Here is a 26,462-nt window from a genome sequence, read left to right on the forward strand (position 1 = left end):
TTCTGTTAATAAGATCAGCTCATTTCTGTATTAAGATTTTGAAGATTATAGAATCGAATGTATAAATCACATTTAAAGACAAACTCACAAACATTAATGTTAGACTTAAGTTTTCATGGTATTGTATAACACGTTTGTGAGTAATATCGCGAACCGTTTATCATGTTTTTATTTATGCATGTAATAACTATGTTTAAGATCCTTCTAATTGAAATAATGTTTAATCTTGATGAATAATCATTTATATGTAAATATAAGGAGTTGGGGCACGCTTCATATAAGGTGCTCGCGTGCTCTCCTGCGTTCATATATTAACATGAACACGAATCCACTATCAATCCTTAAATAAATATACATAATAAGAATAAACGCGGTATACGTTTATAGTTGTCTGTATTTACTATCTAAAATGACACAGACTTTGATTCGCTAAGTGTTCCAGTTTGGGACGCTTGGGGAATTTTCTTCTAAGGTTCAAGATTATGAACAAAGCTCAGACAGAGTCAAGTCTGTGATTGTTAACTTGAGATAACTGTCTCGACCCAAATGCGCATATCTTAGCCATGTATGTCGTGCGACATTATTTGACCAAGTACTATTGCAGTCCCTATCTTTAATGAACTTCGTGTCATATGGTGCAACGCCGTGACATATGGTGTAAGTAAGGTAATGTTTATCAATGAAGATAATGGAAAAAATAAAAACAATGTCAATAAACGGAATATTCATTCATGATTTCAATACGCACAATAATTAAAGTTTTAATGTCAAATAAAACAGTGGAAACGAGCCTGGTAGTCAAATATTTAACTAAGATAATGTTTAAAGGCACTTGCCCTTCGAGTCGTTCATATCCGTTTTTTAAAACGCTCAAATCCTTTTGAATTCCTGCTTTTATACCATCAACATTTCTGATGAAAATAGTCTACGTTCTCTGTAGTACGTTCAACAAAAATAATACAATTTGTCATATTTGATATCTTCTCATGTATTTCAAGCTGATGTGAAATATTGCCTGACTTGAACATACAAATTAATAACACAAATAATATCAGTTTGTCTGCGTAATTGGACCGAATGAAACTTGAATGAATTAATCGGATTGTCATGTTGAAGCACCTTGTAACATGTTTGTTTTATAGTAAAACAATGTATTGTTGTTGTCTTCGTCGATGTTGCTGGCTTTCTTACTAAAAACTTTAACCATGGCCATGACCAAATCATATAAAGATAGTCCGTGAACTGGAACCTGATACACCAGTTGAAAGAGACAATGCGCAAAGACAAGGCGTATAAATCTTTATTTAATAATCAATGAGTTATGTTCCTTGTGCGACTGGAAAAAAACACATCAGACGAGCGTTGGTGTTCGCTTTGCGGCCCTCTTGTTTATGTACTACGTTCAAAGAACTGTTAAATCGAGGATTTATGCAATGTCGTTATCAAGATTTTATAGTGTGGATAAGCTCACTGGCTTTCTACATCAAATAGTTATTACACAACAGCTATATATTTTGCTAGAGTATGTTTATTTTTTGAATCACTTAATGGCATATATGTATTGCAAAGTGCACAATTGCTAACGGTTGTGACAAATCCGTGTGTAGATTTAAATTCCCAACTACGCTTATAGTACGCTGAATTTACATGAATTTAATGTAACAATTCCCATCATTTTCGGGATGGGGCAAATAAGTGACGAAATTCATTTCATATTTTGAATATTTCCTATTACATAGCTACAACTCATAGTATTCAGAAGGTAAAATGTCTCTGCAAATAAAGCTTTCTTATGACAGGAGCCAGCCACTGAATGTTGTTATGAAATACCCATAGTTACTAAGAAGTTCACAGAAAATACCATTGCCGGCAAGCTTTCTCACAAAGACTCGTTGTCCGACTTCAACGTTCACGACGGCAATGCCAGCTGCTGGATGAGAATCCCCAGTATTGTGTGCACTGTCTGAGATGGACGACCCTATGCCAGCGCCGTGAACCACAAGCTCTAGAACGTTGTCAGAACTTTCCATTGAGCTAAAGTTCCAGATGAAGACGTACGTTCCCGAGATTGGGGCGGTAAATATGCCATCTGATCCGTCGTAAGCGTTCGCTGAAAATTATATGTTTATCAAATGTGACTATGCAAAATCTGTTGATAATTATTGGGTTAGAATCCGTGTGTTACGATTTAAAAACATAAAATCAATTGCAAATCTATGTGTTCAAAAGCACGGCCTATACCATCACGGTTTTTACACTATGTGTTGTATTTATTTTAATGGCAGTTGTGTACACATTCTGTGTATATAGACATCGATGGATCAAGTGGTAGGTCATTGATGTCAAAAGGAATAAAATGGATCATTGATGTCAAAAGGAATAAAATACTTGTATTCTCAGATTTAAATTTAGAAGATAAATGGTATTGTGAACATTATCCCAAATATACGTCCTTCTTTAGAGTTCAGGGACAGAATTAGACGTGCACAACTATCCGATTACTAAGGGAGCTTACGTGCTTCAACCTTAAGATCACGAGTAAATTTCGAAGGCTAACAGAGTAATATACAGTTTAAAGATGTAAGTGTGTTGATATTTCACGCTGGCGTTCTGAAGTATTCTTAAAAATGGTTGTAGCATATGTAGCGTGTTGGAGCTAGCCCTTTCTTCAAATATATATATATATATATCAGTTTTCCTCTTGGCTACTTTGCCAATTGATTTGTAACAAATAATTATGAAATGTTTCGAAAGTAAAAATAATTATTTTTCAAGTAATGCTTATTAAACAAAGATAGAACTTTGTTATCGTTCTCCTTACCTCTTGTTACAAGTTTTTTCTCACTTTATAATAAATCAATGCACTTTGAATCGGTTTCCATACACTCCCAACGATAAGGCTTTTTAATTTGATTGTCTCATACCTTACTTATACCATTAACTAGAATAGAGAGTTATGTACTCATCCCCTTTAACATGTATACTAGGGCAAGCAGTTCTTTAAGCTCTATTTGAGATATCAAATATATATATTACTTTAAAGAAGCCAGAACAAGACTGACCGAACACAGCGCAATGCCGTCACTATACTCATTTGATCATGTGACCAGATTGTGCACGTAAAACTAGTTGGACTGGTCTATTTTGAGTTTGTAGACAATCATCTCATATTATTAAATATGGTACTTATTTTATTTGCAACAGTAAGTGAAAGTTATATATCAAATAATGACTCGTTGTGAAGATGTTTAAGGTTGGAAATAAAAGTTTTGGTGAACAGAAACGATTTTTTTCTCACCATTATTTGTTACAACATTGTCAAACACGATGATATCGTGCGGCTGAAAGCATTTAGATGAATGTAGTTTCGCGTGGAACGCCACGATCTCCCCATTGGCAGCGCCTGAAATGCATCAACAGACTCTAGATGATCGGTATGATAAATAGGTTAGCAATAATAAAAAACAAACTGAAAGTAATAAAAAATGAAGACTGTTTTTTCCTCTTTTATCGATGAAAAACTATTTGGAAGTACTTTGTACTTAACTGATTAACAAGTGTATTGGCACCATTTTCAAATTAAACTTTCATCATTAAGGAGCATGAATGAGTGTGATTGTGGCTTACAATATCTAAAAGTGGCAACTCTTTTGTCTTCATTTTTCAAATCACCGATAAATAAAACCGCAATTTAAAACCTTACGTTTTGGGACAAGCAATCCCTTTCGAGGAGACGTGTTGTCAAGTGCAATATCAGGGTCTTTTTGCACGGGTTCTTCGGCGGTTGTAGATTTGTCGGCCTTTAGGACATGAAGTTCATTTCGCAGTTCTTTGTTTTCTCCTTCCAAATCCTTGAATGCACCGTTCAAATCGTTATATTTACCTTCTAAAGAAATTATTTTACCGTTCAAATGGTTTATTTCTTTCTGAAACACTTCCCGAAAGATTTCTATCTGTCTCGTCGTATCCAGTGAGAGAACCTCACCTTGTATATACGATAAAAAGCACAAAAAGCAGAATACAATTTTTGCCATTTTTACTTTAAATCACCGGTCTATTCTGCGCGCAGGTTTGAATGACCCATACTTATTTGTACAGCGTTAACTGATAACAAATTCGCATGTCTGTTCCTCTTTTAGAAAACCTTAATGTTCATATGATCAAGGGGTTTTACAATACGTAGACTTTCTAAATATTCTTTATAATGTTTAACTTCTTCTCGGAATATTTACAGATAATATAAAATAAGTCATTCTGTTACAAAAATATAGGCGAAATGCATTTATTTTATTTTTTGGAATGTTCATAATTGTTTAAGAAAAAAAATGCTAAAATGGTGAATACGGTATATATTGATTGTATATAAATATGTTTATGATTTAACATATATTATTGCATATAATGCAACAAAACGTTGTCACTGAGTACATGGATTGCCTCAACTGCAAATTGAAAACCATCAACTAACTACGTTATCTAAGCGCGCTAAACTTAATCATTGCTTATTAAATAAACTGTTTGATGAGTGTTACTTTGCAATGCTTATGTTGGGCAAACAGCTATTACTTTGCAGTCAAATTTGTATTTGTAAAAGGAAAATCATTTTATTAATTTCAAAGCTAAATAATGTTATTGCTGCAACAATGAAAACAACGTCTTTTGACGTTATAGGATTCTTCGTTCTGCACTATCTCACTTAGTTTGAAATATTGAATGATTGAATGAGTTAATTAATGAAGATAATTAGATATTATTTAGTCATTACATCATATTAAAAGTGAAATACATAATTAAGGAAAATAAATTAAGTTAGAGAATAACTTTTGGTTAGTGCATTGTTATTGAAGTGCGAATGACGCTGGCTGAAGTGCGCTGACCAAATGTTGTCATACCCAAATGAACCGCAATCTGCTATATCCAATGATTCAATGTTTATATTTTCACTCATTATCAGCAAAGTTTCTCAGTAATGTTCCAAATAAAACACTGAGAGTTAACGCTTCGAAACAAATGACCTTAGTATAAAATGAGCTGTTCGAACACTGTAGCGTCAATGACGTCACTAGTTTAATAGATGTCGTATACAGTGTACAGCAATACAACGTCATTTGACCAATCACAGGCGTCGTTTTTATTTTATCCGAGGTCTTCCAAAGATATTGCGTTCATCTGTATATGAATGCAAATAAAAGAATGTGCGTTCATTTAAGGAAACTTAATAGGAGTTTTAATATAACTTCATAAAGCAAAACAAATGTCATTGAATAAACTTCAAAACGACTTCTGTGATATGTTTAAATACGTTATTATCCATAACCAATGTTCGTTGTAGACATCCTAGGTAGTTTTTAATAGCCCTCGTGTATGTGAACTTTCCCTAAAATTTTAGGCGACCATTCCTTGTTTTGAAACTCAGAGGAGAGAAATTTATAACGTATATATGATAGTGATATTCAAGGTCCTTGAAAAAGGTTTGCCATTCCTCCTATGTTTTTCTTCTGTCATGACAACAAAGCGTCTTTGTACAAGGTAGAACGGCACGTAAATGGCCTCGGATTTTATTGTTACTGAAAATGGATGAAGACAAAAATGCATACTTAATAACTCTGTTCAAATTATGAGGTAATGCGAATTGATTTATCTTTAACGTCATCATCGTGTAGGATTTAAGTCTGTCCAGTAATTAAAAACAGCAATACAATAATACATTGAAAAATACAGGGACAAACCCAGTAGTCGAAAATTCAAAAATAAACCCTGTTTAGGGGCACAAGGCAAGGGCCAAGACGACAAAAAGCAATAGACACAAAGATGTTAACATCACAAACATAAATACAAACACCGACATCGAACAAACACCACAAACACAAATACAAACACCAAAATCGAACAAACACCACATACACAAATACAAACACCAACATCGAATAAACACCACATACACAAAAACAAACACCAACATCGAACAAACACCACATACACAAAACAAAGTCGCGAAAATCAGATTACAGGAACTCATTATGATAAAATTATTATGATAAAATAAGTAATAAATATGTTTAGCTATGAAAAGTGGTCAATTCCACTTAAAGCTGGTTCGGAAACTATAAGATGTTTGTCGTCCTGCTGAGGTATGTTAAAAATTGGAATCTGAAGGTCAACAGAGATTCAATTTTGGTAAGGCCTAAAACAATGTTGTTTTTTTAATTTACATTCGCCTAGGTAGGTAGGTTTAAATTAGAATCGGATGCTAAAAAGAATCAATTTTCATATGGCCTATAATGATATATTTACAATGTTCTCATATGATAGCTTGTTAAATGTTAAACACACAAGGTTTAGGAGTTTGAGATGGAAGCTTTAACACCTTAACCTTGTGTTTTTCTTTCTCGTAGACACAGTTTCTGCTTTATGGTGCGGAAAAATGTCGCTGGACCATAGTGCTAGCCTAAATTATAAAAAATGCATTCCAACCAAAGTTTTAATTCATTTCATTTCATTATTAGTGTCGTAACTGGTTTTTTGTAGAGCATTTTACTGAGTCAGTGCCTGCTTATGACACGTATGCAAGTTTGTGATAGACTGTTCCATGCCTAAGCAGGTGTCTGACAAATATATGTAGGGTGGTTGATTTCTGCCACTTCGGTCTGGCGGCTTATCGTTTTTATCTTATTATATACATACAATAATATAACTATAATGTATATAGAGAAACACCATCCCGGACCAATACTGTTAGCGATGATATGCATATTCTATTGTAATTCAATAATAGGCTGAAAATATTTATGAAATTAAAACAGAATAAATGTTCCTTATCGTTCCGTGCTTATTAAATATAGGTATGGTCTTACATTTTTAGATGAAATGAACCCCTTTTGTTAGTGGAAGTATATGATATTGTTAACTGTCACTATAACTTAAAGTTGCTGAATCCTTTGTTTTGTTTCAAATGTGCATATTGTACTTGGAGTATAAGCTAGATGTTAAACTGTTTTAACAATAGTATAATCTTGTTTAATATCGCTGTTTGTGGCATTACCTTAAATGAGTCGGGTAACTTCATTTTACAAAATACATCTTAAAAATATTTATCAAAATACCGGAATGAAGGCATGCGTCACAAAAGCAGAAAGAGAAGAAAGAAATTGTATCTGGTTTATTTATGCCTTTTTGTTGCCCATTACTTTAGTTCATAAATATAGAATGCATACATATTGAAGTTCAAAACATATATTTCAACCAATACCATATTAGTATTGAAATAAACAATACAAAATGCAAAGTTTTAAAACATATGTTCGAATTTTTACCACATAAAATATAGAATAGTGTATATGCCATAAGAACATTGCAAGCTCATGTATTTAGTAAAAATAAATTCATCCTTCAACCTTAATGTACAATAGTCTGGGCCAACGTCAAAGTTCAACAAGTCGTTACACAATTATGACAATTGATTAATGCCATGTGACTCTTGTATAAGTTTGGTATTATTTGAAAGGCTTTAAGTGCAGGTAAAGAAAATGTAAAAAAAAATAGTCAGAAAGTAATAAGAGTGATAAGTTTTTGGACCATAAAAAACTGCAAAGTAGGTCATTTCTGTTGAAATGCAGAGCAAAAAATATAAATAGCAATAAATTTGTTCATGATGTAGCTTTTTTTCATTCATTTAAAAGAATACTGATCAGCCAAAAGAAAAAAAGCATGGGGTCACAAGACATCAAAGTTAAACACTATGGTTCATAGTTGTTTCAGAGAATTGGTTTATGTCTGGGTCGGATTCCTTCAATTGGATATTTTCTAGATGGTGGCCAGCAGCAATAGGAAGTTTATTATATATTTAATGGCATGTAAAAAATAGACAATAGTACTTATGAGACGATAGTAGATCACGGTAAATCGTTTAGCTCTCACCTGTCATTTAATAGTTTTGCGTTTTCAGCTATTAAATACACGGTTATAATATTATTATCAGTAATAAATATTTTTCCATAAATGCATTATTTAGTAAGTACATGTACTTAAAGGTTTATCACTCAAAATTAATGTTTGTTAAATGTATTGATTTTGAATAAGAGTGTCACTTTAAACACAAAGACAGATCACCTTTCAGGACGCCCTTACAACCTGTATACATCGACACATAATGTTTAACGCCCTTTTAATTATACAAATATTTTTATTAACTTCAAAGGTTTTATATTGTGATGCAAGTTGTTGCAATAACACTCGTGATGCACTTCGTATCAATCAAAATGTTTCTGTTTAGGCATGTTCATTAAGACATGGCTTTAAAGCTGCACTCTCACAGATCGAACGTTTTGACAACTTTTAATTTTTTGTCTTGGATCGAGCCATTTTTTGTGAAAATGCATGGATATCAGTAATATAAGACTGCTGACAAAAAATTAGATCGCAGATTTACAAATTTAAGTACAAAAATTGATGTGTTATGATTTTTTCTTCAACCGTTAGTAACGGTTTAGGCAAAAAAATATCAATTTTCTAACAGAAATATGAAAATCTGCGATCTGATCTTTTGTCAGCAATCTTTTATCGTTGGTTTGCAGATATTTGTGCTCTTTCCAAGACAAAAAAAAATATTAAAAAGTTGTAAAAACGGTATATCTGTGAAAGTGCAGCTTTAAATGTGATGAATTTACCAAACATATGTCATGACTTAATTAATGAGGTAATGAATTTCGGTTAAGTCTTGCATTTTAATCGTTGGGATATACAAAGACAAGAGGATCCTGAGCATTTCAAAATGAAAACCGTTTATCTCGTTATGGTTCTAACGGTGCAAGGAGTTAATTTCCTACCACTTGGAAGAGGTAAGAACTATAAACATAACCATAGATAAGCATTCCACCTATCACAAATAAGTAAACATCATCTGTTAATTTAACATTGGATTGTGTAATACGAAAACAACTCATAATAATACTCTACACTTATGTTTTATTTAGTGTACTTTAAAGATGCACTCTTATACCAAAAGAGATTTACCACAATTAATACTATTGTTTTAATATTCCAAAAAGGATGAAAAAATGTCAAAAACAATGGTTCTTATGAGGGGTAATGAGTTTAATCTGAAAGAAATGAGCATAAAACACAGTATTTCTACCTTATGGGACTATAGTAGATTACAGTTAATCTTTTAGCATTCACCAATCATTTAATATTTTTGTGCTTTCTGCTGTTAAAAACACGGTTACAATCTTGTAATCAGTAATAAATATTTTTCATAAATGCATTATATAGTAAGTAGTCAAAGGTTTATCACACAAAACTGATGTTTGTTAAACATGTGTATGTATTGATTTTGAATAATAGTGCCACTTTTATTAAAATCATAAGTAATACTATAAATTGCACATTATCCTTTATTCTTTTTGCACACTGCAAACATCATTAAAGTTTTTTGACAAATCGGCCTATAACAATACACTTGGCCATGAAACATTCTCAACATTGTACAGACGGCCGAATAATAAATATTTACAACACAATGACATGTAATGTTTAAAGGAGGACATGTTTATAAACAACATATAGATAAAAATAACGAAAACGTTAAGAAACAGGTATATCACAAAGTTGTTCCTGTCTAGTTAACATAGCGTACTAATATATGTTAATTAAATGATAAGTTTACAGGTATTTTCTGGGAATTTTGAAAAAAAATGTTCGATTTGTTTATGTTTGACTCAGAAATGAAACGTTTGGTTACGTATCAGTTCTGTAAAATGAATGGTATTAAATTGCTATTTATCACATTTGAATACTTTGAATGTGTTATTTACAATTAATTCGCTAATTAATTTTATATAGTATTATTTTACATAAATTCTTTAGAATTATGACGTTAACTGGTATTGTATTGCAAAAAGCGCACTATGTTTATAAGGTTAGCTATCAAATACATTTCTATAATCGACCGGAAAACTTGAAATAAAAATCCTAAATTTCTATTTGTGCCAGATACTTTTTTAATTCGATCAGGTATAAAGTGAATTTCTTTTATATTTAAGCAAAAATGCGAAATTAGCATCATTTATCAAATGAATTTCTATTTTGCATCAATGTTAAAATCTTATTAACGTATACAAATTTGAATTTTTAAATAAGACTTTCAATCTGACACAACATCAAAGTTGTTTTGCTAACAGAAGTCATTTTGAATGTAAAATGATGTTTATCAATATCATGTATTTGCTTGTTCATTCGAATGAATTTTGGAATCCTTATATTAACTAAGTCGTTGTAACCATTCCCTTATTGTTGACACCTCTGATGCCGTTGTTACCAACACTAGCGGATCTAGAGGGTGCGCACCCGGCGCTCCAACCCAAGTAGTAGTAGTAGTAGTAGTAGTAGTATTTTTATTATTATTATTATTATTATTATTATTATTATTATTATTATTATTATTATTATTATTAATTATTATAATTATTATTATTATCATTATTCTTATTATTATTATTATTATTATTATTATTAGTAGTAGTAGTAGTAGTAGTAGTAGTAGTAGTAGTAGTAGTAGTAGTAGTAGTAGTAGTAGTATCATTATTATTATTATCATTATTATTATTATTATTATTATTATTATTATTATTATTATTATTATTATTATTATTTATATTATTATTATTATTATTATTATTATTATTATTATTATTATTATTATTATTATTATTATTATTATTTAATATTATTATTAGTATTATTATCATTTTTATTTTTATTTTTTTTATTATTATTATTATTATTATTATTATTATTATTATTATTATTATTATTATTTTTATTATTATTATTGTCATTGTCGTTATCGTTGTCGTTGTTGGTGTTGTTGGTGTTGTTGTTGTTGTAGATGTGCTTGTTGTTATTGTTATTATTGTTGTTGTTGTTGTTGTTGTTGTTGTTGTTGCTATGTTAAGCTGGTTAAGCTATGCCACGTTGAACATTGATGTAGATCAGACAAATATTTGTCTAATTTATTCCAAGATAACATATTGTTTTTAAATAACGCATACGTTTGCATGATTTTTCAAAGTATGTAGTCTAAGGTTAAATCCCTTATTGTGGCGAACATAATGAATGGTTCGTAAAAACAATATGATAGTAACAGTAGTAATTGAGCAATCTCGAGGACTCTTCGTATTCAGTTATTATTACGCATAAACAATCAAAGATAAAACGATTTTACACGAGCGCTTTAATGCCCTCTTTGTAGCATGTTCTAAAGGACAATGTTAAATAACTAGAGGGCGGTAAACGTGAATAGCATTGGAACTTCTTCGCACAGAAGTTACCGATTTGATATGAGCGAAAATGAAACAACAATAAACTATCTCAAACTTGGTACAAGTCGAAAGCATAATCCTCTTTATCATATCCGTCATTGTACAATTGTTAGCATTCTTACTCCATCCTAGCGTTGTCGCCAGTATCTGTACTCTTACATAGTGTTATCGTCACTATCCGTACTCCCAACTAGCGTAATCGTCACTATACGTTCTCCCACCAAGTGTTATCGTCATTATACGTACTCCCACCTAGTGTTATCGTCACTATCCGTACTCCCAACTTGTGTTATCGTCAATATTCGTTCTCCCACCTATTGTATTGTCAATATTCGTACTCACACCTAATGTAATCGTCAATATTCGTTCCCACACCTAGTGTTATCGGTAGTATTCGTACTCCCAACTAGTGTTATCGTCACTATCCGTACTCCCAACTAGTGTTATCGTCACTTTCCGTACTCCCACCTTGTGTTTTCGTCAATATTTGTACTCATACTTAGTGTTATCGTCAATATTAGTACTCACACCTAGTGTTATCGTCAATATTCGTTTTCCCACCTATTGTTTTGTCAATGTCCGTTCTCACACATAGTGTAATCGTCAATATTCGTACTCATCCCTAGTGTTATCGTCAATATTCGTACTCGCACCTAGTGTTATCGTCAATATTCGTACTCGCACCTAGTGTTATCGTCAATATTCGTACTCGCACCTAGTGTTATCGTCAATATTCGTACTCGCACCTAGTGTTATCGTCAGTTTCGTCCTCACACCTAGTGTTATCGTCAGTATTCGTACCTCACACCCAGTGGTATCGTAGGTATTCGAACTAACTCCCAGTGTTATCGTCAGTATTCGTACTTACACCTACTATTATCGTAAGTATTCTTTATCCAAACTATTGTTTACCACTAGTGTAACCGTCGTTATTCGTACTCCCACTCGTGTTTGGTAAGTATTCGTACTCCCACCTAGTGTTATTGCCAGTATTTGTACTCACAACTAGTGTAATAGTAAGTATTTGTTCTCCCACCTGGTGTTATCGTCAATATTCGTTCTCCTACCTAGTGTTATCGTCATTATACTTACTCAATCTAGTGTTTTCGTCAGTATTCGTACTCCCAGCTAGTGTTATCGCCAGTATAAGTACTCGCACCAAGTGTTATCGCCAGTATTTGTACTCCCATCTAGTGTTATCGCCAGTATTTGTACTCCCATCTAGTGTTATCGCCAGTATTAGTACCCCCAACAAGTGTTATCGTCAATATTCGTTCTCCCACCTAGTGTCATCGCCAGTATTTGTACTCCCAACAAGTGTTATCGCCAGTATTTTTACTCCCATCTAGTGTTATAACCAGTATTCGTACTCCCACCTTGTGTTATTGACAGTATTCGTACTCCCAACTAGTGTCGTCAGTATTCCTTATTCCAACCTTGTGTTTTCGCCAGTATTCGTAATCCAATCTAATCATATCGTCATTTTTTGTACACCCATGAAGAGTTATCGTCAGTATTCTTTCTCCTACCTAGTGTTATCGTCAGTATTCGTACTCACACCTAGTGTTATCGTCATTATTCGTACTCCCATCAAGTGTTATCGTCATTATTCGTACTCCCACTAAGTGTTATCGCCAGTATTCGTACTCCCACTTAGTGTCCTCGCCAGTATTCGTCCCCACCTAGTGTTATCGTCAGTATTCGTACTCCCACTTAGTGTTCTCGCCAGTATTCGTACACCCACCTAGTGTTATCGTCAGGGTTCGTACTCCTTACTAGTGTTATTGCCTGTGTTCGTACTCCCAGCTAGTGTTATCGTCAGTATTCGTACTCCCAAATAGTGGAATCGTCAGTATTCGTACTCACACCTAGTGTTATCGCCAGTATTGGTACTCCCACATTGTGCTATCGTCAGTATTCGTACTCCCACCTGGTGTAATCGTCAGTATTCATACTCCAAACTTGTGTTATCGTCATTATTTGTACTCCCACCTTGTGTTATCGTCAGTATTCGTACTCCCAACTGGTATTATCGTCAGTATTCGTTCTCCCATCTCGTGTTATCGTCAGTATTCTTTCTCCCAACTAGTGTTATCGTCAGTATTCTTTCTCCTAATCTAGTGTTATCGTCAGTATTCTTACTCCCACCTAGTGTTATCGTCATTATTCTTACTCCCATGTAGTGTTATCGTCAGTATTTTTACTCCCAACTAGTGTTATCGTCAGTATTCTTACTTCCACCTAGTTTTGTCGTCAGTATTCTTTCTCCCGACTAGTGTAATCGTCAGTATTCTTCCTCCCACCTAGTGTTATCGTCAGTATTTGTACTCCCATCTAGTTTTATCGTCAGTATTCGTACTCCCAACTACTGTTATCTTCAGTATTCGTACTCCAAACTAGTGTAATCGTCAGTATTCTTTCTCCCATCTAGTGTTACCGTCAGTATTCGTACTCCCAACTAGTGTAATCGTCAGTATTCTTCCTCCCACCTAGTGTTACCGTCAGTATTCGTACTCCCAACTAGTGTAATCGTCAGTATTCTTCCTCCCACCTAGTGTTATCGTCAGTATTCGTACTCCCACCTAGTGTAATCGTCAGTATTCTTCCTCCCAACTAGTGTTATCGTCAGTATTCGTACTCCCACCTATTGTAATCGTCAGTATTCGTACTTCCAACTAGTGTTATCTTCAGTATTCGTACTCCAAACTAGTGTAATCGTCAGTATTCTTTCTCCCATCTAGTGTTATCGTCGGTATTCATACTCCCACGTAGTGGTATCGTCAGTATTCGTACTCCCACGTAGTGGTATCGTCAGTATTCGTATTCCCAACTAGTGTTATCGTCAGTATTCGTACTCCCACGTAGTGTTATCGTCAGTATTCGTACTCCCACGTAGTGGTATCGTCAGTATTCATACTCCCACGTAGTGGTATCGTCTTTCGTCTTATTGTCAATATTCGTACTCACACCTAATGTAATCGTCAATATTCGTTCTCACACCAGTTCGTTCTCAGTGTTATCGGTAGTATTCGTATTCCCACCGAGTGTTATCGTCATAATTGTTTCTACCAACTAGTGTTATCGTCAGTATTCGTACTCCCACGTAGTAGTATTGTCAGTACATACTTACCATATAAACTATTTATCGTGTGTCTAGACAATTTACTTTAGTCGCCACATTAATTTACTTGTTAACATGGTTATGTTTATCAATTTTGAATGATATTAATTATATTTGATTTGAGGCGAGAAATCAAATTATTATTTAGGTTGTTTTTATACGTAGTTCTTTTTTAGCCGCCATCTGTTTGCAAGGAGAATACCTTGTGAGTGGCTCACGACCTGTGCTCGATAACCAAATCACAGCGAGCAGTGTTTGGGATAATCACTTTAGTGCATATGGGCCCGCCAGTGCACGATTACATACCACTGCAAATTTGTACAATGTCGGGTGTTGGGTTGCAGGCATCAATGACCAGAATCCATATATACAGGTACAATTATAAGCTGATAAAATAACACAAAATGAGTGGTAAGCAACTCTGCACGTTGACACCTAATCGTAACTTAGACTAGCTAGTGTTTTTTGTATTTTAGAAATACTTCTGTCCTAGGAAAATTTGTCTTAGAAACATACTGAAATATTGGAAGAGTTAGTTTAAACTTATTTCATTTACAACGATTGTGAAACAAGTTATTACAACATAATAGTAATCCCTCTTGTTGGCACGGTGTTACGCTTGTGTTGTGGGGGTAAACGGAGTACCCGGAGGAAACCCACTTGTCCGGCTTAATGACCATAATCTAAGCTCACATGCGCCCAGGCTGAGAATCGAAACCGGGTCGCCTATGTGAGAATCGTAGACAACATATCGCAGTTCCAGAACAAGAAGCCAGTAATGGTTATGCCCCCTTCAAGGAAGAGGAGGTACATTGCTTTGCACATGTTGGTCGGTCGGTCGGTCGGTCGGTCGGTCGGTCGGTCGGTTAGTCGGTCGATAGGTATGTAGGTAAGTCGGTCGGTTCGTCGGTAGACCAAAGATTTTCCGAGTGATAACTCGATAATCCCTTAACCTATGGTCATCAAACTTAACATGGTTGGGCCTGACCAGTAGATGACCCCTATTGATTTTAGGGGTCATCACGTCAAAGGTCAAGGTCACAGTGACCTTTAACGGGAAAAGTTTGTTAAAGCTTGTCCTAGTGATAACTGATAACCAACCGAATGATAAATCCAATATTTCAATATTCAAAGAACGGTATGTAGAATCGCTGTTGAAGTATAAATATGGCTCATTTTGGTATATATCACACTTTGGTAGACCAACATGGCCAATGATTATTTAATATATATCAAAATGATTTACAGAAGAATGCAAATTAAAAGTAGGTACCGTCAAAAGACATCGGTCGCTATCTATATGCATTAAATTTAAATAATTGTGACCGAGGTCCTTTAATTACAATTTACCTGGCCAGTGATAAGGTTTATAATATTATTTATATTTGTTTTCAGGTTCACCTGAACGGTTTAAGTACTATCACGGGATATGCTCTTCAAGGTCGACCGAATATGACAGACCCCAGCTCATCACTGTATGGATGTTGTAGACAATTCGTGACGTCATTTCGTCTGCTGTACAGCACGGATTGCACTTCATTTCAGACGTACTTAAACAACACTGGCGACGAATATGTAAGAAATACTTCTCTGTTTGCTTAAAACATAATAGGGTTATAAGTAATACGTTTTAAAGGTTGTATTCGACTCGAGTGGAGATTTACACATTTCAATTTCGCTAGGTGCTAGCCGAGAGAAAGAAAGATCTTCAAAGTTTCACGAGAGTCAGATACGTCGAATATGACATTCCGGGTCAAAAAGCTATAAACTGTATATATTGGATATTAAATGTTAACCTGTCTTGACCAATGGACATTAACATTTAAATAATGGATGGTGAGCAATCACGGCAAACAGCATATTTACAAAAAGAACATAGTGCTTGCCCCCCTTACAATACTCACATTCAAAATATCGGTCATTCAATTAATGGATTTGAGCTGGCTCTCAGCACTACATTGAAGGTCAAACCGGCTCAACAAACTACATTCTGTATCCCGAAAATAACTGTCGAGCTGGCATGACAAACGACATCGAATGCGAAACTAGCTTAACAAACAATAAACGACATTCAATTCATTCTTCAAAAATGTTTAAGTAAGAGTGATTTGGCCTGCCAAAATATCTACTTTCGTTATTCTTTAGATAAAATATAGTTTTATAGATGTTTGTGTTTACATTAAATACATGTTCAACTGTAGCACACTTGCTTGTTAATTAAAATGGGCTGAAAGACTTCAAAGTCTCATGAACATATCTGACAAACGTTTCCCTTTCACTCCTAGTATGTTTCACTTAGTCATTAAGTGAACTTCAACTATAAGATGTCCGGCAATAATACTTCAAACCCGTAGAGACAGCGCCTTAGTTCATATAATATATGTATGTCAATGAATAAAACATATACAATACACGTATAATGATATAAGATCTCGGGTTAATTTCTATCTTTTTTATTTTACGTTACGTTCGTTAGATTTGGTAAGATACCTTAGCTATTTTCTTATTCTTAAAGCTGCACTCTCACAGATATATAGGATCTGACACGAGTTGTCATTTAATACAAGATTTTATTAAACGAGTTTATGAAATTTGTTAGTATGCGAGCCTCTGGCGAGCTTACTAACAACTTTCATGGACGAGTTTAATAAAAATCTTGTATTAAATGACAACGAGTGTCAGATCTTTTTTATCACATGCTTAAAACGGTGTTTTTATTACCAATTTAGTTCCACTTTCTGAACCGATTGTTTGACAGCCAAAGTACTCAGAGTAGAATGTCAACGATGCGCCATATAAATAGTTCCAAATTAAAATGACAAAAGTAACTAGCAGTTATCAAGTTTTAATTCTGATAAAGCGCTTAACAAGTCACAACTATAAAAATGTGTAGAAAATATCCAACAGCATGAATAACGAACAATTTTAACCAAAAAAAACCAATAAGTACACAATTTGATGACGTCACACTCAGAGTACATGCATTTACGCGGTTAATGTGACCTACATCGGTCTGTCAAGTTTTACTGTGTGCACGGATTTAAAAGTTATTCGCTGTCTACGATGATTTTGCAGCGTTTTCTTGGTGTACATGGAGTTTCACAACATGCAGATGCAAAGCCTTACTCTGTACTGCATGGATGTTGATGTTGAAAAAGTTCCACCAAAAATATTTCCAGAAAACATGATGTTCTAGCCGCCATGGGATGTGTAAGGAGATGTCTGTGCTGCGGAATTCGAATTTGTGTTTTTGGTTACCGACAGCTTATTAAACTGGCAAGCAAATGGCATTGATTGCATACTGCTTGTGTTGGTCAAGATGGAAATGTTTGAAGTGTTCTTGTGGTGTTTGTCACTAATGTGGCTGTATTTGTTGACTGACTGGATATTTCTGTGACTAATTATATTCATTATCTGGTTGGCGGAACATTGTTATCAGAAAGTTTTTGTACAAGATGCTTTCTGGCACTATGATTCGTTAGCCATTTGTCTCCCGGAAGTCTTACTGCTTCATTATTAAGGTAAGTATTTGTTGGCATTTAAACCATTTTGTTTACAAACAATGCGGAGGAATATCTAGGTTGCGTGTGATTAGTCTAGCCAATAGAAATGTCTGATAGGTTATCTTACACATGTGTAAGATAAAAATATTCGTAATGGGTATATTACACGGAAAACAAGGGTAAGCATGTGATAAATACTTTTTATTTTGTCTTGGAAAGAGCAAATTTTTGCGTAAATATCTGCAAACCAATGATAAAAGATTGCTGACAAAAGATCAGATCGCAGATTTGCATATTTCCATTCGAAAATTATTGTTAAATGGCTTAAACCGTTACCAACGGTTTAAGAAAAATACATAAAGCATTATTTTTTTACTGCAGTCTTATATCACTGGTTTCCATGGATTTTCGCAAAAATTGGCTCGTTCCTTGACAAAAAAAAAGAAGTTGTCAAAACGTTCAATCCGTGAGAGTGCAGCTTTAAGAACATAGTAGAAAACAACAATTATTATTACTCGATTAAATAACGTTGTAGTTAATTACCTCAATCCAGCCATCTTTTCAGACTTTACATATCGGACTTGAAGATTGCATGAACAATATTTGGTATTCAAGTCTGTGCACAAAGGAGAAACTATAATCACATTAAAAAATATGAAATTATTAGCCAGATTAATCAATGACTTTCTCCTTTCCAGAGGACTTAAATTTCGCTCACTTTGATATGTGTTTACCTAATATGAACATAACAGACCGACATTATTCTAATCCAATATAATCACCTTTTTTTATTTTGCATTGCCGTATCCCCAAATTTGCGCATGATCCTGGGCATGTCACTTCCCCTTTCGACGTATATTTATAGCTTTATTAGCACGTAAACAAAGAGTCGTTAATGTAAAATAGATATCGTTAAACAAAGATGTTAGAGGTCATGTAAACATGTTTTGCCATACTTTATCTCGGTTTGTTTTTTTAATATTGACTTGAAGGCCAGAAAGCGCTTCGATATAGGTGGCTATGACTAGGGTACTGGCCGGTTTCAAGTACTTGACCTATTAATTTGTTTTATGGAGTTCATAATTAATTAGGTATACATTGGGTCAAATTATAGTTTAGCTAAGTTGTTCGCTAATCGAAATTAACAACAGATACTGATATTAATAAATTAATATATTAAAAAATATTTACACCTCACCTTCCATTCCTTAAATAAACTGCCTTTCGGCAATTGCGTTTAACAATCGATAATAGCAATTGCAATTGGGCTGGTTAAAGTACTTGTGTAGTTCACACACTTTGACCAGCCCAATTGCGTTCATACACCGACTATGACACCAACCCCGATATTCATTCCTTAATTGAAAGCCACACTGTCCAAAATTTACACCTGTTCAAGATTAACTCCCCGACTAGTGATCTGACAAAGCATATTTTAACAGTTAAAATTAACATTAAAGTTATTTTTAGTCTTTGAAAACAATTCAGCTTTAGTTTTAGTAAACATTAATTATACATACCATCCAATGCCCTCTGAAAATCATACGGATCATTATGGGTTATTTTTAAAAATATTTAAACACTGTTATAGTTTTTGTGAATTGCGAAATTCATGCATATACGCAATGCTATTTGACGTCACTAAAAGTACAGGACTTAATTACTATAACAGTAGTTGACAGCGTCTTCTGGCTGCGTCAAACAACTGAACCAAGGCTACGGGTGAACTCGAACCATTTTGAAATGATACGTCCGACTGTTCCTGTTTTGGCGGTATACCATGACCTGGTCATCCGTTATCTGAAAGTGCTTTATTTAACTTATTGGCATACGTTTTGCTAGATATGTCCAAAATAATAGTTTTGCCTTGCATCAACCCTGCCTTTTAACCGTCTTATCTTGTTTCCCGAGATTTTATGTGAGTTTTCATTTTACAGGTGTTCCAAGGAAACCACAACCAAAACAGTGTTCTAATTAGCGGTCTACCATATCACGTGACTGCAATGTGCGTGCGCATCAATCCGGTTACCTGGGTTTCGAATGATAATAAATCAATCGCGTTGAGATTTGACATTATTGGTTGTTCAATCTGAATGATACTTGTGATAAACTATATAAATGATCAGTTTCATGTTGAAAATTCTGATGCATGTACATCAACAATATAAGGCTTAATATTAAATAAGTTAAGGATGTGATGAATGAAGCGTAACAGTCGTTTAAACAGCCACAGCAATTAACCCATTTGCGTTACTTTCTCACCAGCATGCTGTCGCCAGCGAATAATTGCGGGGTTTTTTCGACATATTTGCAATGAGCTGTTGTTTATTATAAAGAAATATGGCATTGCATTGAAACTGCAATAAGTATATTCGTTAATGCGTTGACATCGGTGGGCATAGAATTTGTTTACTACCGACCGAATTTAAACGTTACAGTGAATTTAAAAATTGGGAGACTTTTAAGGAGTCGTTCTCTCGTCATTGCACATTCATAAGTACTTATTGGACTAACTATCCTAGTTCGACTATACTTTACGAACACGACACAATGATTGGAAGTGAAGAAGACAACAGCGCTTTTCATTTTTTTAATCATTATGTAGTTTGTTTTTCATTTCATTTTAAATGATTTTGCAACTTTAGAAGTATACATGAAGTCATGTATCACTGTCTTCCGAGAAAAGTTCCGGGCTTCCAGCCAAAAAAATGAAATAATAATTGTCGGACCCTGTAGATATAACACATATGCAGATCATTACATAAACAATAAACATGGCCGATACCACTGGATATTCTTTTGCCGAAAGGAATTAGGTAATGGTCACTGAATATGTATATATAACTTAAAGCATACACAATACATTTCTAGAGCGTAGCTAGGCCTAAAAAACTTGTAGGCCCGATGGTTCTATGTGAGTTTGTGCATTACACTCATTTAATTATATTTTCAATTATGGCAATAAAATCAAGCAATACACCCTTCACGTTGTTTAAATAAACCCCAAACTTTTGAGTTGTTCAGTGTTCGAAGAGCTATCAGTTTTTATTGCATTTTTGGGTTATTTAAATTTTGTAATTTTAAAATAAGTTGCAGGCCCAGGTCTACAAGGCCTATATGTAGCTACGCCACTGCATTTGTATACACATAATTAATTCTGCAAAAATATATACTTTAAAGTACTGTACTATAGAATGCAGATATTTTAGTAAACCAGTGATCAAATCAATTTACTATTTAATATTTTACATCACATATATGCATTCCAGAAGTATCTAAATGGTGAAAATTTTCAGTCTACACAGTTTCTTACGCCAGAAGCCAACCGCTGAATGTGGATTTAAAATTAGAGTCGCTCAAAAGGTCACAAGGAGCCCCTCCTTGTTGGTTCTTTCTAACGAAAACGCGCTGTCCCAAGTCAACGTGCACGACGACAAAGCCAGCTGCAGGTTGATAGTCGTGCGTGTTATGCACATTGTCTGAGATTGAAGCACCTATGACGGCTCTATGAACTACTATATTCCAGGACCTGACTTTTGAACTGAAGTTCCAGATGAAGACGTATGTTCCCGAGACTGTTGTGGAGTTCATTGATTATGTTGTTTATATGGACTACCTTAAACCGTCTTGTTTTTTGTATATTTAGATTCAGGTTCGATCTCTTTGATCGTTTCATTTTTTACTCCTTCAAAATATAAATTGTATATCTGTACACCCTCTTATTTAATCAAATAATTAACAAAATTAATATTTTGGAAAAACTAAAACAAAACGTCTGGTAATTCGGGTAAATACAGTATGCCATAGATCTTTCAGATTTGGGATGAACCTAGGTTCTAAAAATGTACAGAATGAACCAGCAAGCATTTTCGTAAATGAGCCGATTTAACTCCAAAATTGGCTGTCTGCATTCAGAAAACAATAGCAATACTGTTATTAACCAAAACAAAGCATCGGGTGGGGTTTGTACGCAAGAGTACGGTATTAAATAGTTGTTTTGAAGCAAAAAATGTATTGAGTGAGTCGGGAAGCCTAGTATGAACATGCATTGTTTTCACAACGAGCAATTGCTCTTCATTCGGTGCACAAGGTCGTTTCTAAAAATTATCGTTGAAACATATAGAAAACAGTGATAATACTCACCGTATCGAGGACGTTTATCACTCAAAACAATGAACCGGGAAGCATGGACGCACCTGACATTACTGCCCTTGTAATTGTAAGTTGTAAACTTTCGATGATTAGTTTAGGTTTCAAATGAAGTTGTCGCTTAAATATTACGTTCTTTTTATAGTACTGTATAAGCGAGGAGGTAACATAAATTATTGCTTTAAATTGTTGTATTTGTTTAAAATACAGTTTCCGATGTGTGTTCTTTTTGCTATATGCAGATATCTTGTAAATACGCTTATACTCATTAGTCACTAGTGTACAGTTTATGGATTATTGCTGGTTTAATGCATACAAGCTCTTTGTTCTGGATAAAGTGATTATTTATTTGTGGTGTCGTATGTAACGTAATGTAATTTATAACCGCTATATCGACGTGGTATCAGTTATATTGTATTGATTTATACCGTTGTATATGCAATATACTTGCTTATGTTTTTAAAGATGCACTCTTACTCCCAAATATGATTTACCACAATTAATATATTTGTTTTAATATACCAAAAAGGATGAATGAATATCGAAAACAAAGGTTCTTATGGAGGATACCGAGTTAAAATGCACCAAACACGGTACTTCTACCTTATAAGGCGATAGTAAATGGCAGAATATACTTTAGCACTCACCAGTCATGTAATATTTTTGCGTTTTCAGCAATTAAATACACGGCTACAACCTTGTAATCAGTGATTAATATTTTCTATAAAACATTATTTAGTAAGTAGTTAAAGGTTTATCACTCAACATTCTTGTTTGTTGTACATATGTATTAATTGATTTACATGGCCAAATAAGTTGGCATGAGATTTAGTGAATGATGGACAAGTAAATAAAGAAACTGATATGTGATATATTTTGAAGCCGTTCTAGGTCGGGTGACACGTGCGGCACGTGCGAGACAGCGAGCATTACATGATGGTTAACGTTTATCAATAAAGATCTACATCGTTTATATATATATATATATTGTTTTCTTTTTTGTATAACGTATATTTCCTTGGCAGTATAAAAGTTAGTTTGAAATTCATTAATTTGAGCGGATCTCTTGCTGGCGAGTTGCCTAAGCCTCCCCTATCAATGCAATGATAGGTGCGGTGATTGCTGGTATGCACTGAGGACTATTCCACAGTGCGTTTGCCTGGATTTTTTAATGTCATCTTTTTAATTAATATCATTACAATTTCTGATTATGTTGAAATGTATATATATATTACAGCGACACGTTGGGAATGAATTAATAATGGTGTCCCGTTTTAGTATTTCTTCTATTATACATATGTATTTTTTATCTTTGTTCTTCCTTCTATTCCTTCTACCTATGAGGTTGGCATAATATTTCTTTTGATTTTACTTAATAACGAAGGGCTGATATGTGGCGCCTGTACATAATAATGATTGTGATAGCTCCAGGTTAAAATAAAAAAGTCCAATTACAAAAAAAAGGTGCAAACAACGTGGTATTTATACCTTATGAGACTTAAGTAGATCCCAGTAAATCTTTCAGCACTCACCAATCATTTAATTTGTTCGCGATTTCAGCCATTAAATACGCGGTTAAAATCTTGTTATCAGTAATTAATATTTTATATAAATGCATTATTTAGTAAGTAGTTAAAGATTTATCACTCAAACTGTATGTTTGTCAAACATGTTTATGTATTGATTTTGAATACTAGTGTCACTTTAACATGCACAAAGCATTTTAGGATGAATATAATGTTAGATGAAGATAAAGCAATTGGCATCAGGATTGTTTGTCACGATTTAACGAAATGACTTGTATACATTTGGAATCCCTTTCCCTGTTATCTAAAGTGCACTCATTGTGTTCCGTTTGTACATTTTGGTATATCATAAGATGAAAAAATGGCCATAAACGGAAAATCCATTCGCGATGGCCAGGTCAATACTTACGTCACGTAATTCAAGCTGTATCGTTACTGAAATGTAAGTTCACGTCTGTCTTTTCTGTCCGTTTATCGTTTTGCTTTTGATTTTGTTAGAAGCCTTTTAAATAAAACACAACGTTTGCAGAACTAGTATGTCAAATAAAACAATGGAAACTGCAGGACAACCACATTAACCAAGATCCCTTTTAAAGGCACTTGCCTTTCATATCATTCATTTTTTTTCTTTTTAATACGTTCGAGTCCTTCTTAAGATCTTCCCGGACGACCTCCTTCATATTATCCGATGTCAATATTCTACCTGTTGTATTTTGCAGTAAGTTCAGCAAAATATATTTGCCATATAGTATTTATCTCGTGCGAGTTGAGCGTGTAATATTGCCTGACTCGAACTTAACAATAAATTAAAACGAATAATATAAGTTTTTCTCCCCAATGATACCGGTAAACGTAACCAAATGATTCGATTTTATGTTTTAGCAGTTTGGGACATGGAAATGGTATAGTAAAACATTGCCTTTTATAGCTCGTCTTTCTTAAGAAGAAGAAAAGTCGATGTATAGTGATAAACTTGGTACCGTCATCTACGGGGGTGCTTGCGTAGTTGTTCATAAATATTTAATTTTAGCCATAACTCAAATATCGTTCATGATAGTCCGTTAAAAGAAATTTGGTACACTTATTTCGGTGCCGCATAAATCTGGCTTTAATAATTCTTCAGTTTTGCCTCTTGTCCGACTGAGAGAAAATTAACAACAGAAGAACATGTAAACGTGTTGAGGCTAACTCTGCGTTGCTCGAGTTTAAGATGTGCGATCATAGATAGATGTATCAACATTGCTATTCAATATAACCATATATATATCATGAATAATATGTCACTAATGGAGATGTAAAATAGTGGATAATATCACATATCATATTTCAATTAAGGAAAGAATTGCGGGGTTGATGTCATTATCGGGGTATGAACGCAATCGGGCTGGTCACAGTGTGTGGAGTCCGAAGGTACTCCACCCACTTTGACCAGCCCAATTTGTTCATACGACATCAACCCCGCAATTTATTCCTTATATGTAATCAATAGATCATTATTTCATTCAAGAATTGTTAAAAAAAATACTTCATTTCATTTAAGAAAACTTTTACTAATCCTTTCTTACCCATTCTGAAAATAGAACGACTCGACTGTAACAGGAAACATGTTTTCAAATGACGTCACAATAACGCGGGAAGATCATCCACTTAAAATCACTTTTAAATGTAAAAATGAAATACTTATGGCAACAATACATTTAAAATATAATAAATTAATACTTTCTAAAATGTTGATTTATACTTTAGGGGACCCGCTGACACAATACAAACAATAATAAGATGAATACTTTTCATGTATATTGTTATGCAATGAATTGCGATCCGAACATATCCGAAGATGTTGCGTTCATCGATTGATAAACGCAACTGCCGAAAGGCAGTTCATTTAAGGAATTGAAGTTGAGGTGAAAATATTGCTTGATATCCCTTGCGGATCCAAAGGGTGGGAGGGGATTCTTTACAAAATACGTTCAAGATGCACCATTTCGGACTGAATATTGTTAAGAAATTGAAAGGGTGGTAGCCCTAAAACCCCAATACGCCCCCTCTGACGCCAAATTCTGGATTCGCCCCTGTCTATCTTTTGTCAATCAGGTTGATACCATCATTTCTTATTGCTAGTTGTTTCAAAAATTAGTTAGTTAAAATTAGAATAAAGACTGACGTATGTTCAATTAAGGAATGAATTGCGGGGTTGATGTCATTATCGGGGTATGAACCCAATTGGGTTGGTCAATGTGTGTGGAGTCCGAAGGACTCCACGCGTACTTTGACCAACCCAATTGCGTTCATATCCCCGATGATGACATCAACCCCGCAATTCAGTCCTTATATTTACACCAATAGTTCATTATTTCATTCAAGAATTGTTAAAAACTACTTCATTTCATTTAAGAAAACCTTTCAGTAATCCGTTCTTACCCCTTCTGTTAATAGAACGACCCGACTATAACCGGAAACATTTTTTTTCAAATGACGTCACAATAACGCGGGAAAAGATAAACCACTTGAAATCACTTTAAAACGTAAAATTTGAAACACTTCTGGCACCAATATATTTAAAATATGATAAACTAACACTTTCTAAAATGATGATCTATATTTTACGGGACCTGCTGACACAATACAACCAATAACAAGATCAATAGCTTTCATGTATATTGTTATGCTATGAATTACAATCCGAACATATCCGAAGATGTTGCGTTCATCGATTGATGAACGCAATTGCCGCAAAGCAGTTCATTTAAGGAATGGAAGTTGAGGTGTAAATATACTCGTTTTAAACATAAGATTGTTTATTGAAATTCAATAAAGTATTCTGATTTTAAACGTAACACATTGG

General features: G+C 34.1%; 2 protein-coding genes across 3 annotated transcripts; one reads left to right on the forward strand and one right to left on the reverse strand.

The window, feature by feature from the left end:
* Positions 1-1,296: 1,296 nt before the first annotated feature.
* Positions 1,297-4,060, reverse strand: LOC128206972 (uncharacterized). Its single transcript, XM_052909734.1, has 3 exons — positions 3,704-4,060; positions 3,299-3,403; positions 1,297-2,110 (listed from the first exon to the last, which is right to left on the reverse strand). The coding sequence occupies exons 1-3, from the start codon at positions 4,032-4,034 to the stop codon at positions 1,791-1,793; spliced, it is 756 nt and encodes a 251-aa protein (XP_052765694.1). The 5' UTR covers positions 4,035-4,060; the 3' UTR covers positions 1,297-1,790.
* A 4,577-nt stretch (positions 4,061-8,637) lies between these two features.
* On the forward strand, positions 8,638-21,522 carry LOC128205183 (inactive carboxypeptidase-like protein X2). Of its 2 annotated transcripts, none has more exons than XM_052906656.1 (4): positions 8,638-8,837; positions 14,616-14,812; positions 15,835-16,014; positions 21,239-21,522. In XM_052906656.1, the coding sequence occupies exons 1-4, from the start codon at positions 8,771-8,773 to the stop codon at positions 21,272-21,274; spliced, it is 480 nt and encodes a 159-aa protein (XP_052762616.1). In that variant the 5' UTR covers positions 8,638-8,770; the 3' UTR covers positions 21,275-21,522. The 2 variants fall into 2 exon arrangements, with proteins under 2 accessions (XP_052762616.1, XP_052762615.1); XM_052906655.1 differs by lacking the exon at positions 21,239-21,522 and adding an exon at positions 19,880-20,067 and having other exon boundaries at positions 8,645-8,837.
* The last annotated feature ends 4,940 nt before the right edge of the window (positions 21,523-26,462 follow it).

This window comes from Mya arenaria, chromosome 10 (genome assembly GCF_026914265.1).
Source record: "Mya arenaria isolate MELC-2E11 chromosome 10, ASM2691426v1".
NCBI lineage: Eukaryota > Metazoa > Mollusca > Bivalvia > Myida > Myidae > Mya > Mya arenaria.